Source organism: Trachemys scripta, chromosome 7 (assembly GCF_013100865.1).
Source record: "Trachemys scripta elegans isolate TJP31775 chromosome 7, CAS_Tse_1.0, whole genome shotgun sequence".
In the NCBI taxonomy this organism is placed as follows: Eukaryota; Metazoa; Chordata; order Testudines; family Emydidae; genus Trachemys; species Trachemys scripta.
The window spans coordinates 46,997,907-47,011,703 of NC_048304.1; the positions used below are offsets into that span (position 1 = coordinate 46,997,907).

Here is a 13,797-nt window from a genome sequence, read left to right on the forward strand (position 1 = left end):
GACTGCCCACTGCTCCAGTCCTCGGCTCCCCGCACAGCTCTGCTGGTGCCTCTCAGCTCTGCCCTTTGACTGCCTGTTGCTCTGGTCCTGGGCTCCCTGCACAGCTCTGCCCTGCCACTCAGCCCTGCCCTTCGACTGCCCACTGCTCCAGCCCTGGGCTCCCCGCACAGCCCTGCCCTTCAACTGTTTGCTGCTCCAATTCTGGGCTCCCACCACAGCTCTGCCATGCCCCTCAGCCCTACCCTACCCTACCCTTCGACTGCCTGCTGCTCCAATCTTGGGTTCCTTGCACAGCTCTGCTAGTGCCCCTCAGCCCTGCCCTTCGACTGCCCGCTGCTCCGGTCCTGGGCTCCCCGCACAGCTCTACTGGTGCCACTCAGCCCTGCCCTTCGACTGCCCACTGCTCCAGTCCTGGGCTCCCCGTACAGCTCTGCTGGTGCCTCTCAGCTCTGCCCTTCAACTGCCTGCTGCTTCAGTCCTGGCCTCCCCGCACAGCTATGCCCCGTCACTCAGCCCTGCCCTTCAACTGCCCGCTGCTCCAGTCCTGAGCTCCCCGTACAGCTGCGCCAGTGCCACTCAGCCCTGCCCTTCAACTGCCCGCTGCTCTTGTCCTCTGGTCCCCGCACAGCTCTGTCAGGACCTCTCAGTCCTGCCCTTCAACCACCCACTTCTCCAGTCCTGGGCTTTTCGCACAGCTCTGCCCCGTCACTCAGCCCTGCCCTTCGCCTGCCCGCTGCTCTGGTCCTGGGCTCCCCGCACAGCTCTGCCCCTGCCACTCTATCCTGACCTACAGCCCCTCCCCCCACCACTATTCCTGCCCTAAGCTGAATCTGCCAACTGCATCGGGTTTTGTTTTTTTTTTAAATATGGACTCTACTTTGAACCTGCTACACTCCTCCTCTTTTGTGCCCTGTGCCAAGCCATGCCCGCAGGGCTCAGAGGCAGGCGTGTGTTCAACCCCGAGATTGTACTACAGACTTTTCTGAGGTTTTAAGCTAAAAGCCAGGACCAAGATTTTGAAAATCGCTGAGGGCTCATGGGCAGCCTCTTGTTTGGATTCCCAGCCTTGCTCCAAGCTCAGTGCTCAGGAATCCAGCAAACAGCGGCAGTCTGTACTGGGAAGGGGCCAGAGCTGTCCTATGAGCCTGGGTGGGAGGAGGAGTAATGAGGAACAGGAAACTTTATGCTTAGCCAAAGGAGGAGGGTGTAATGAGCCCTTGGCCAAAGTGCTGGCATATCCTGGGCACAGCCCAGTCCCGAGCTCTCTGGCAGTGCAGGTGGCATGACATACCTAGCCATTTGCCGGTGACCCGGGTCATCATCCCCCTCAATTGACCAAAGGAGCAGCATGGAGTGGGGGTTGCATGGTTCCAACTCCCTGCTGCCTGGGGAACTTGGCGTGGGCGGGGCTGAAGGAAGGAAACAAAAGGGCAGCATTGTCCAGACTCATGAAATCTGCTGTGTCAACTGGGGTGTGCTAGCCAGGCTCTTTCACTGGGCCTGTGACAGGGGCTGAATTTCTCCGAGCCCCTCAGATAGCCCCAGACCAAGCCATGATCTCTGAATCCATTCATTTAATTTATTCTGCATCGACAGTGCCTGCTCAATGCAGGGAGAGCGCCCATGCTTGATGGCTATTGACAAATCTGCTGGCTGAAAGGATCAGGCGGGGGAGACTCTTAAAGGATCCATGTCTCTTCCTGTTCCTGGTGCCAGAGCCCTCATGCTTCCAGCTTGGCATCATGGGGGAAGTGTTAGCTGGGGAAATGGCTGGGGGTTCTTAGGCGACTGCAGCAGGATGGGCTGGGCAGGTTCATGGCTGCAGAGTTGGAGGGGAAGAAGAGGATGTGGGACTAGTTCTGGCTGTGGATGCCGATAAGAGCAGACCAGCAGAGAGCAGCCCACTGGACCCAGACACATGGCAGAATTGTCAATTTTACCAAATCTTTGCTTTTATAACTTTCACATTTACTCCATATACGCTGAGCTTCTAACCTGAGATCCTCTCAAACTAACATACATATTGGTACATAGTGGAATGGGTGTGTGGGGGTGTGTGTGTAAAAAATAACATTCAACAAAACTGTGTTAAAAGAATGTTAGTTAAGGTTACAAAATCAAGCACTCAAAAATATGGAATTGCCAGAATTAAGGTTGCCCGTGTACCCTTAACTCTGCCCCTTGTGCATATACTATAGTCTTTATTTACATGATCATGTTCTATTTTTTCCACAGGATCCCAGTGTTTTTACCCTCCTCATGCAATGAGTGGCCCTTTACCTTCTTTCTTTCACACCATCCACACACAATCTGATTATTCATTTCTCGTGGGCTTTTCTCTGGAGCACAGCACTCTAATATCTGAGGGCCTCGCAAACATTAATGAATTTATTTTCCCGGCTCTTGTGTGTGATAGAAAAGTGTGATTATCATTCCCCCCCTTTCTAGCTGGGAAACTGAGGTACAGAGACTGGGGCTAGAATTTGTAGACGTGCTCCCTAATTTTGGTTGCCTCGATAGTTAGGTACCCAGTTTGAGATGCTATCCCCTGCCTCATTCATTGCACACCTTCCAATATCTGCAACAAAGGAAAAAGAGCGTGTAATCATGTGATTAAAGACTGTATCATAAAGCCAACACAAGGGGGGCACTCTCACGCTTTCCTATTTCCCAGCTCTTAAGCGCTTGACTTTATCACCTTAATAATAGACTTTGAACATAGTTTTGTTGTATGTAATTACTGCTGCCAGCAATGGGCATTAAGGCCCAGATGAGTATGTAGACTCTGCCTCCCAAACTCTCCCCATGTCTGCACTAATGGATGTGCCCTAGAATACTAGAAGTCATGCAGTGCCCCCCCCCCACGCACCTGATCTATCCCTTTTTATCTACTCTTTTTGGCCCTTCTTTATGGCAAGGCATAGCGTCCTGATATGAGGGCAGGACGCCATCTGGGGCAGGCATCACAGTGCCCCGTGGATGTGCATGCGCAGGATTCTTCTCTGAGGGTGGTGCCGTGGCCGAAAGGGCCTGCACTTAGAGAACTGGAGCGAAAGGAGAGGGCAGCTGTACCATGAAACCGTTATTGTCCTCTCCGGACTGCCCGGAGATGGGGAAAGCATTAGGCACGCTGGGTTACTGAAATACAAATGGCACTGTCCCCTGTGCAAGACTGCACGGGGGAGGGGAGGGAGCCTGCTTTAGTGGAAGTGCGGGGAGCCGGACCTAATACTGAAATGCATCCCAGGAACGAACTGAGCCTTTGAAAGTGCTCACGGCTCCAGGGCAGGTGGGAGCTTTCTGTTCCTACAGGAGCGTCTCTTTGTAGAAGCTGGAGGGGGAGTGAGGGAGAAGGGAGCTGCCGAGCACAGTAACTCAGGATTACTGCCACCTCACAGGAGCCTAGTTCTGCACTGCCAAGTTTTCAGGCTCGGGGGGGCCCAGGGTTGAATAGCTGGGGTGGGAGAGGCTGCAGTGAGATTGAGGGGCATTGGCAGGGCTGTGTGGGCAGCCCATGACAGATCTAGCAGCAGCTGTGTGGATGAATGCTAGGGAATTCAGTGAGATCACTGTTCATTTCACTGACGTGTTCAAGCCGTGTTTCGAGAAGGAAGAGGTGACCTCCTGTGCCAGTCTTTCAAACCAACCCTGAACACCAGCTGCACGGCTGGCACCCCCTAGAAGATCTTTCAAGATCCACAGACGACCTATGTAACATGAGGAGCCAAGCATAGGACTTCCCACCTCTGGGAACAGAGCCCAAGGAGCAGCGGCAGTAACTTAGCCAGGCAAATTCCCTCCAGTCGAGGACAGTGGGACACACACTCAGGCCAATACACTGTGTCCTGAGGACTGGCCGGCTTCACCCCGTGCTCAGTGCATAGTGATGGGTATGTTTCCACACTCCATGCAGTGCCCGGCTGCACCAGTTTGTGACCTTGCACGCACCAGGCTCATCAGCTGGTCACACAGATGGGACATCAAGAACAGCTTGTGGGAGAAGCAAGGTCTTCTGGCGGAAGCACAGTAGTGGGTGCCAGGTAGCCTGGACTCCACTCCCAGCTCTGCTGCTGACTCGCTCTGGGATCCTGGGCAAGTCATTTCCCCGCTTGGTGCCTCTGCCTCCCCTCCCCACCCTCCACCCCAGGATATTGCGAGGTTTAACTAAAGCCTAGAGAGCGCCTTAGATAGCAGTGCAAACTATGGTGCTTTTGATTGGTTATAATCTGCCGCTTCAAACACTAGATCTCTGACCAGTCAGCTGAAGAATCATAGAACTGGAAGGGACCTCGAGAGGTCATCTAGTCCAGTCCCCTGCACTCAAGGCAGGACTAAGTATTATCTAGACTATCCCTGACAGGTGTTTGTCAAACCTGCTCTTAAAAATCCCCAATGATGGAGATTCCACAGCCTCCATAGGCCATTTATTCCAGTGCTTAACCATCCTGACAGGAAGTTTTTCCTAATGTTCAACCTAAACCGCCCTTGCTGCAATTTAAGCCTATTGCTTCTTGTCCTATCCTCAGAGGTTAAGAAGAACAAATTTTCTCCCTCCTCCTTGTAACAGTCTCTTATGTACTTGAAAACTGCTATCATGTCCCCTCTCTGTCTTCTCTTTTCCAGACTAAACAAGCTCAATTTTTTCAATCTTTCCTCATAGGTCATGTTTTCTAGATCTTTAATAATTTTTGTTGCTCTTCTCTGGACTTTCTCCTATTTCTCCACATATTTCCTGAAATGTGGTGCCCAGAACTGGACACAATACTCCAGTTGAGGCCTAATCAGCGCGGAATAGAGTAAAAGAATTACTTCCCATGTCTTGCTTACAATACTCCTGCTAATACATCCCAGAATGATGTTTGCTTTTTTTGCAACAGTGTTACACTGTTGACTCATATTTAGCTTGTGATCCACTATGACACCCAGATTCCTTTCCGCAGTACTCCTTCCTAGGCAGTCATTTCTCATTTTGTATGTGTGCAACTGATTGTTCCTTCCTAAGTGGAGTACTTTGCATTTGTCCTTATTGAATTTCACCCTATTTACTTCAGACCGTTTCTCCAGTTTGTCCAGATCATTTTGAATTTTAATCGTATCCTCCAAAGCACTTGCAACCCCTCCAAGCTTGGTATCGTCCGCAAACTTTATAAGTGTACTCTCTATGCCATTATCTAAATCACTGATGAAGATATTGAACAGAACCGATCCCTGTGGAACCCCACTCATTATGCCCTTCCAGCATGGCTGTGAGCCACTGATAACTACTCTCTGGGAACGATTTTCCAACCAGTTATGCACCCACCTTATAATAGCTCCATCTAGGCTGTATTTCCCTAGTTTGCCTTATTAAAGTCACATTATACCACATCTACCGCTTTCCCCCTATCTACAAGGCTTGTTACCCTGTCAAAGAAAGCTATCATGTTGGTTTGACACCATTTGTTCTTGACAATTCCATGCTGACTGTTATTTATCACCTTATTATCTTCTAGGTGTTTGCAAATTGATTGCTTAATTATTTGCTCCATTATCTTTCAGGGTACAGAAGTTAAGCTGACTGGTCTATAATTCTCCAGGTTGTCCTTATTTCCCTTTTTATAGATGGGCAGTATATTTGCCCTTTTCCAGTCTTCTGGAATGTCTCCCGTCTTCCATGACTTTTCAAAGATAATTGCTAATGGCTCAGATATCTCCTCAGTCAGCTTCTTGAGTATTCTAGGATGCATTTCATCAGGCCCTGGTGATTTGAAGACATCTAACTTGTCTAAGTAATTTTTGACTTGTTCTTTCCCTATTTTAGACTCTGATCCTACCTCTTTTTCACTGGCATTCACTGACGTCACCAACCTTCTTGGTGAAAACCGAAACAAAGTCGTCATTAAGCACCTCTGCCATTTCCACATTTTCTGTTATTGTTTTCCCGCCTCATTGAGTAACGGGCCTACTCTGTCCTTGGTCTTCCTCTTGCTTCTAATGTATTTGTAGAATGTTTTCTTGTTTCCTTTTATGTCCCTAGCTAGTTTGATCTCATTTTGTGCCATGGCTTTTCTAATTTTGTCCCTACATACTTGTATTATTTGTTTATATTCATCCTTTGTAATTTGACAGAGTTTCCACTTTTTGTAGGACTCTTTTTTTAGTTTCAGATCATTGAAGATCTCCTTGTTAAGCCAGGGTGATCTCTTGCCGTACTTCCTATCTTTCCTACGCAGTGGGATAGTTTGCTCTTGTGCCCTTAATAATGTCTCTTTGAAAAACTACCAACTGTCTTCAATTGTTTTTCCCCTTAGACTTGCTTCCCATGGGATTTTACTACCAACTCCCTGAGTTTGCTGAAGTCTGCCTTCTTGAAATCCATTGTCTTTATTGTGCTGTTCTCCCTCCTACCATTCCTTAGAATCATAAACTCTACCATTTCATGATCTCTTTCACCCAAGTTGTCTTCCCCTTTCAAATTCTCAACCAGTTTCTCCCTATTTGTCAAAATCAAATCTAGAACAGCCTCCCCCCAGTAGCTTTCTCCATCTTCTGAAATAAAAAATTGTCTCCAATTCATTCCAAGAACTTGTTGGACAATCTGTGCCCTGCTGTGTTATTTTCCCAACAGATGTCTAGGTAGTTGAAGTCCTCCCTCCCTCCCCACCAAGTCCTGTGATTTGAATGATTTTGTTAGTTATTTAAAAAAAGCCTCATCCACCTCTTCTTCCAGGTTTGGTGGTCTGTAGTAGACCCCTACCATGACATCACCCTTGTTTTTACGCCTTTCATCCTTACCCAGAGACTTTCAACAAGTCTGTTTCTTATTTCTATCTCAACCTCAGTCCAAGTGTATACATTTTTAATATATAAGGCAACACCTCCTACCTTTTTTCCCTGCCTATCCTTCCTGAGCAAGCTGTGTCCTTCTAGAACAATATTCCAGTCATGCATATTATCCCACCAAGTCTCTGTGATTCTAACTATGTCATAGTTGTGTTTATTTACTAGCATTTTGAGTTCTTACTGCTTCTTCCCCATACTTCTCGCATTACTATACAGCAGGGCCAGCTCTAGCTTTTTTGCTGCCCCAAGCAGCAAAAAAAAAGCGCTGCCTCCCTCAGCCCCCCCCCCCCGGGCCCATGCCGCCCCCCCCCCCCCCCCCCCCCAAACCCCCCCAGAGCGGCGCCCCCCGCGCCGACCCCCCACCGAGCGCTGGAGCCCACCCACCCCCGCGCCAAGCGCCGCCGGAACCCCCCCCCGAGTGCCGAGCCCCGCGACGCCGAGCACCGCGCCACCGGAGCCCACCCCCGCCCCCTGCCAAGCGCCGCCGGAACCCCCTCCAGTGCCGCGCCCGCAACGCACCCCCGCCGAGCTGCCCCTCCGCCGAGCGCCGCCGGAACACGCCCCCCACCGAGCGCCACCGGAACCCCCTTCCAGTGCCGTGCCCGCGCCGCCCCCTCGCCAAGCCCTGCGCAACCAGAGCCCGCCCCCGCAGCGCCGCGCCGCCGGAGCGCCCCCCCCACCCCGCGGAATGCCGCGCCACGCTCCCCCCGTCGCCCCTTACCAGGTGCCGCCCCAAGCATGTGCTTGGGTGCCTGGTGCCTGGAGCAGGCCCTGCTATACAGACATCTAAGAAGCAGTTGCATCACCTCAGTTAGGGAAGAGAAGTGAGAAAGGAGAGGGGAGCAGTGCTGACACATTCTGGGCAGTAGAGGGCGATAGAAATGTGCTTTCCTTTGATGTGTCCTTGGGAGCAGATATATTTTACACAGCCTGGTTTGTGGGTGGAGCTGGGGGAGTCCATGCTGCAGGGTTAGAAGCGCTGAGGCTGTTATAACTCCTCTTAGATATTCCAACAAGGGGAACAATCAATGCCATGGTTTTGGTGCTGTGGGCACCTGCCTTCTCTGGACCAGGCTGAGGCCTTGTCCATGTGGAGAATTTGACCAGTCTAGCTCTTCTGGAGTAACTATGAAATCACTTTTATTCTGGAGTAGTGTGTCCACACAGGCAGCTGTTCCAGACTAGCTTATTCTGCAATAGCTACATTGGTCAGTTTCCCCAGGTAGACAAGGCCTGAGATCCAGATCACTCTTCACACAGTTCTTTCACTCAGCCATCCAATGAGAGTGACTTTCGCTCATTTGGAAGATGATGAAGTTCTGAGCAGTTCCACATTTGCATTCATGCCCGGGCAGCATACAGTGTCTCAGCTGGCATTTAGGTATGTTCCTCTGGGGTGCAGTCATTTCACTCTGCACTGCAGCATCCTTGGGGATGCAGGAAGGGCTAGTCCTGTCTCTGAAGACAGGGCTGTTGCTTACCATGTGGAAAAGCATAACTGATGCTTCTCCCCAGTTCTGGGTCATGCATATCTCATCTAAGGGTGCAGTGAATGGAGCTGTAGAAAGCACACCCATAATGCCTCAGCAATGTTATCATTTCCTTTTTGGCTTAAAAAAAATCCAAGGAAATGAAATACAAACTGCGTTAATGCAACATTGTGATGGTCGATGTAAACACAAAGTGGTTCAAAGAAAAGCCAAAGTTCAGGTTCTCCTAGGAATGTCTATTTATAGCTCTTCACGCTGGCGTGGTTTTGGGGCTTCCCAATTTGACTGTTAACCCTTATGGTCCTGGATAATCCTGAGGTGTTTTGCACCTGCAGGGTGGCCAGTTTCCTGAGAGGTGAGGTGTTGGGGATCCTGTGCCAAGGAGGGGGAGGAGTTTGTGGCTGAGAAAAGGGAGGGCCCTGCTCAGCATGCTAAGGTGGAGCGTGTCCTACACTGTGATGCCTCCCGTCCAAGCCAGCCTAGCACTGCTTTTCCTCACCTCACTCCCTCTGAGGAACCTGCATGGGGCAGGCAACTCACAGCAGGGGCATGCTAGCCTAGAGCCAGGGCAGTGTCCTTTGCATGGGAAAGAGTCTGAAGAGCAGAAGGCTCTGCTTACCTGGGAAGGGGGCAGAAGGGCACTCTTGAGGCTAGTAGGGAGGAGGGGGCATAGGAGAGGCTAGGGCTTTGGATGGGGGTAACATTTGCAACAGGGAAGGAGGAGAGATGGAGCTGGGGCTGGAGCAGGACGTCGTGAAGGAGAGAGACTAGAACAAGTTATCACAGGTCACTGATCTCTTCCTGAAGCTCTAAGGGTTAAATGTACTTTGTCCAGCATGTTCACTGTGGCCGAATTAATGCTACTCTGGGAATATGATCTCCTACATCAGCACAGGACTTTGTAGCTGGTTACTACCATGCACTTTCTATATTTTGGTGCTTTATAGTGAGTATTGATGGGCCAGAGGACTTCAAAGGGGACAGTTCAGCTGGGCTAGAACCTTTTATCTCTACTTTGTCCTCTTAATGGTCCAATCTGGAATGGGTACCATAGATACAGAATACAACAGAGATGGCCTTTGGGAGCCACTTACCAGTGATAACCTCCTACAAAGTCCCCAGGAGTTTGGGATGGAGCTGAGTGGGGTACACTCACTGGTGTTTTCTGTAGCTGAGACAGTTATTGATCCCTTTCGCATGATTCCTTTGCCCTGCCCCGCCCCTCCCCTCCCCGGGGGAAAGACTAGAGGAGTCACATAGTTTTTCTGGGGTTAATCTGATTGGCAGATCTCTTACCGATGGGGATCACTGTATGGGAAGTTTCTTCAGTGGGGGGATGGGCAATGGAGCAACAAGGTGAATAAAGTCTTCAAGGATAGAGATGTAGCAACAGCCTTCTCTTCGCTGCTGTGTTCAGCCCTGCACCCCACGAGCTCTGCCTTGCTCTCTCCTTCCCCTCCACGTTAACCTGTTCCTCTTCTCTTCAAAAGGGGCTGACACCCTGAGCGAGACGAGCTCCATCAGCCTGGAGGCCACGACCGATAGCAGAGAGACTTCGGTGGCCACCTCCATCCTGTCCCCCTTCGCAGCTGGCCGCGGGCGGGATGAACTGGACAATCGCAGCGAACACAGCTACAGCGAGTCAGGGGCCAGTGGCTCCTCCTTCGAGGAGCTGGATCTGGAAGGCAATGGCGATGGGTCGGCAGGGCAGCCTTCTGACCTGGGCTATGCCGAGGAGCAGGAGACCATAAAGGCCAAGTGGGCTAAAGAGCCCACTGCTCTGGAGAAAGAGAGGGGTGAAGAATAAACCAGAGTCCTTCCAGCTTCCTCCCCTTTAATCGGAAGGAACTGATCTGTCCTGTTTTCTTTCTCGCTAGCCAAGAAATTTCAGTCACTGATTCCTATTGAGCCCCTCTCCCCATCCTCTGAAGACAGATGTTCCAATTGTTATAAAGAAGGACAGCTACTCCAAGGGGGAGCGTAGCTAGGAACTGTTCTCCAGGAGCCTTTCACCCTCTTGTGTGCTGTAGCAGTGAGCTGGGGGTGTAATCTGTTTGATGAGCAGTGAAATGTACTTCCAGGCTGGGTGTGTATAAATGCGTGGTGAGCTCTCTGCATGAGAGGGGTGTGTGTGTGTGTATGTGTGTGTGTGTGTGTGTGAGAGAGAAACACATGTTCTCCCTCTGCCTGTCTCCCCATCTCCTCAAGGCAGCCTGGTTCTCCACCATATAGACACACATTGACTGGCACCAAAGAGCAGACAGTGGTTTTATTCTATGTGAAAAGGAAATATACAATGTAAAATCGTCCTCCTTAAACGGATGTTATGCTTTTGGGATCTGTAATAAAGCAAATGCTTTTCCTCTGAGGTGTGAGGGCTCAAAGGGAGGGTCATTGTGATTCTGTCCTTTAATGCATTGGCTTGTCTGTTACCCCACCCGTTGGAGAGCTGAACAAGCCACACTCTTGGCACTTGGGCTGTTTCCAAGTGATCCGAGTTTGAAGTTTCTTAGCGACTTGCCTGGGCTGTGTGAAATGCAGTGGGGGCCATGCCATGCAGACCTTGGTAAGCAGATATCCCCGTCACTGAAATCACCATCATTGCTGGCACTCGGCCTCCTGCATAGCAGTTTGAACAGAGAGGCCAGAAGTGAAAGGGCCATGGAGACCGAACTCCCTAAGGGCCAGAAATGCTCCTTCCAGGTCGGGGAAAGGCATATTGGCAGAGGCAGCAAAGGAAAGCCAGCACTGCTGCCCTTGTGCCATAGTAGAGAACTTCAGGGTCTAGGGTTGCCGGTCTGACTCCAGCACCCTTAAAAGTCACTTCGAATAAAGCCTCTCCATTTGTCACTCAAATCCTCATCTCCAAGCGTGAAGTCTGATCCAGTCAGCTGCCTGTTCCCACCTCCTCCTTTCCCACCCTGTTTCCAGCCAGACCATGTCCTGGGCTTGACATTGCTAAAGACACTCTTTCATCATCTATTGCAGCCTCCTTGAGTATTTTCAATGGACATATTCCTTTGTGGAGGGGATTGGGGTGGGCAGGGAGCTGGTCCGTGTTATTCTTTGTAACAGACTTGGCAAACAAAGTCCTTTCCTGGTTTAGGTTACAGATTCCTGGGTGTTGTGTTGTGCTGCGCTATAGAAGTGTCTGTGCAGGAGGGGCGGCTGGATGTGGTAGAGCAGAGGTCATGCAATGGCATCTGTCACAAGGTGCCTCCTGCATGAAACGCCCTCCTGCAGCAAGTCAAGGCACAATCTGACTCAGTTTCCCTCCTTCAGAATCCCCAGAAATAGTCCAAACAGTCTTCTGAGGACCAATGGCTGTGGTGGAGTTAATTGATTAAAAAAGAAAGCCCTGTGCGCAGATACCCTAACAAAACCAGTCCCAACACCAAGTCCCACAACCATAGTTCAGACAGTACATCAAGCAGGGCTCTGGTGTTCCTTGCCTTGCCCCAGCTCTCCGGTACGGCTCCTTCCTCCCTTGCCATGCCGCAGCTCTCTGATACGGCTCCTTCATGCCTCGCCACACGCCGGCTCTCCAATATGGCTTGAGCATTCCTCACCATGCCTCATTCTCAGCCTGGCCTGGCTTACAGCAGGTATCTCAAGCTACTGGTCTCAACCTTCAGCCCTCTCCTTTCTTCTCTGGCCATGGTGTTCTGGCTCTGGCTCAGCCCCTCCACAGGCTCCCTGCTAATTCCTCCCTCTTTCCAGGGACAGCCTGCAGGGAGCCTCTCTGTGGCTTTCCCCAAAGACCTCTTCCTGTCTCCTCACTCCCAGGTCTTTCTCTCACCAGGTCTCCTCCCCTCAGAGTCTCACTGGTTCTTTATAGCCCTCAGGTGCTGCCCCCCCCTTAACTGGTCAAACCGGGAGCATCTGTTCTGGCACAAGAAGCTGGACCTACTTCAATCTCAGGGGACAGCACGCCCGTGCTGGATCTGTATCACAGCTAGTGCAAGGGCAGGAAGCCAGGAGACTTAGTGCAGCTGGGGCTAAGTGCTGGTGGTTCTCAGATGCCGTAGCATGGTGGCACAGATGGGAAGTATTCGGTGCAGCCCAGGGGCTGCAGGAATATCTCAGCATTGCAGATTCTTAGGTGCTGTAGTTAAGGGGAGCTGGTGTCCGAGTGCTGGAGATTCCTGGATGCTGTTATTGCTCTACTTTGGCCTCATTAGATTTTCCTTGATGATGTGTTGTAGCAGATACAGTGTCTGATAACAGCTGAGAGTTGTACTATTCATTCTGCCCTTGTGCTAGCTGCAAAACCCTCAATCTTAGAGTCCTCATGGTGGAGTGGAGACTCCATGAGGCCCATCTGTTGCTGGTGACATAACTTGTAGATTGGATTGAGTCTAACGCATCTGCCTCAAGGATCTAAAATGAAGCGCTGGCCCAGATCCGTCCCTGGTGTAAGTCTCCTGAAGCCCATGGAGATACAGTGGAGATGGCTTGGAGTCTGGGATCCATGAGAGAAGAGCTGTGAGTTTTCAGAGCTTTATGGCCGTCTCTTAGTGAAGGCACTGAGAGCAGGGAGGGAGAGAGGAGGGGGTTTGAAAGGATTGATCTTCCCCACAGTGCTTCTGCTCCCTTTGCTCACGTCCTGCCTGCGAGGGTCTTGGATCAATGTCTGGCTCGGCGTTTGTTAATGGACCTGGATCCATACTGCGTGAATGGAGTTCAGCACTCAGCAGTGCATCAGGCTTGCCTTGTTCCTCTGCATCGACTCAGACTGGGGGGAAATCAGTGGGGATGCAATTATCAGAGCCATCCCCCTTGCCCTGGCGGGTCTGCCTGGCAGCTCTGCTCCCTCGCCCAGCCCTCCCCATTGCATCTTGACTCTCCTCTGTGCTCTTGTTGCTGCATCTAAAGCCTAGTTTGTCACCACTGTAAATCAATCCCAGTGCTTGAGGTGCGTATCAGAGCTAGGGCTCAACACGGGCAGCAGGCAGCACCTTGCTTTGGGAGGATGCTTTGCCTGCCCCCTCCCACAAAGGTCATAGCATCTAGAAACTTGAGCAGACACATCCTCTGAATATAGACAGTTGGCTAGGGATTAATCCCTTGGGTTGGGGCTTAGGGTTTTCCTAAGTGGCATCACCAGGCACAATGCCCCAGCTACTGGTGGCAGGTCCTAGGGCTTATAGGACCACCTGGATCTCACTGCAGCTTGCTGTACTCAGTTGGTTCCCTGTGACATAGCAATGGCTGATGGTGCCCCTGGATTTACTTGAACATCACCAGCTGCTGCTGCTTGGCATGCAGTGGTGTCCCCTGGGCCTCAGTTGGGGCATCAAAGAGCAGATCCTCAGTGCTGCCAGCTCTGAGAGAAGATTTTACTCATGAAGCATCAGCCATTTCCAAAGACTGAGAGAGCAAGTGTGTGTGTATCTGTGTGTACCTGTCTTTGCCTATATGCAGATGTGTGTGCATGTCTGGGTGTACAAGTGCATGTCTGGGTGTACAAGTGCATGTCTGGGTG

General features: G+C 51.0%; 1 protein-coding gene across 1 annotated transcript in view; it reads left to right on the forward strand.

The window, feature by feature from the left end:
* TEX264 (testis expressed 264, ER-phagy receptor) overlaps positions 1-10,696 on the forward strand; it is a 37,058-nt gene extending 26,362 nt beyond the window's left edge. The window contains exon 3 of the mRNA XM_034775726.1: positions 9,803-10,696. Within this exon, the coding sequence (XP_034631617.1) occupies positions 9,803-10,119 (317 nt within the window). The 3' untranslated portion in view covers positions 10,120-10,696. The remainder of the gene's footprint in view (positions 1-9,802) is intronic.
* Positions 10,697-13,797: the final 3,101 nt, after the last annotated feature.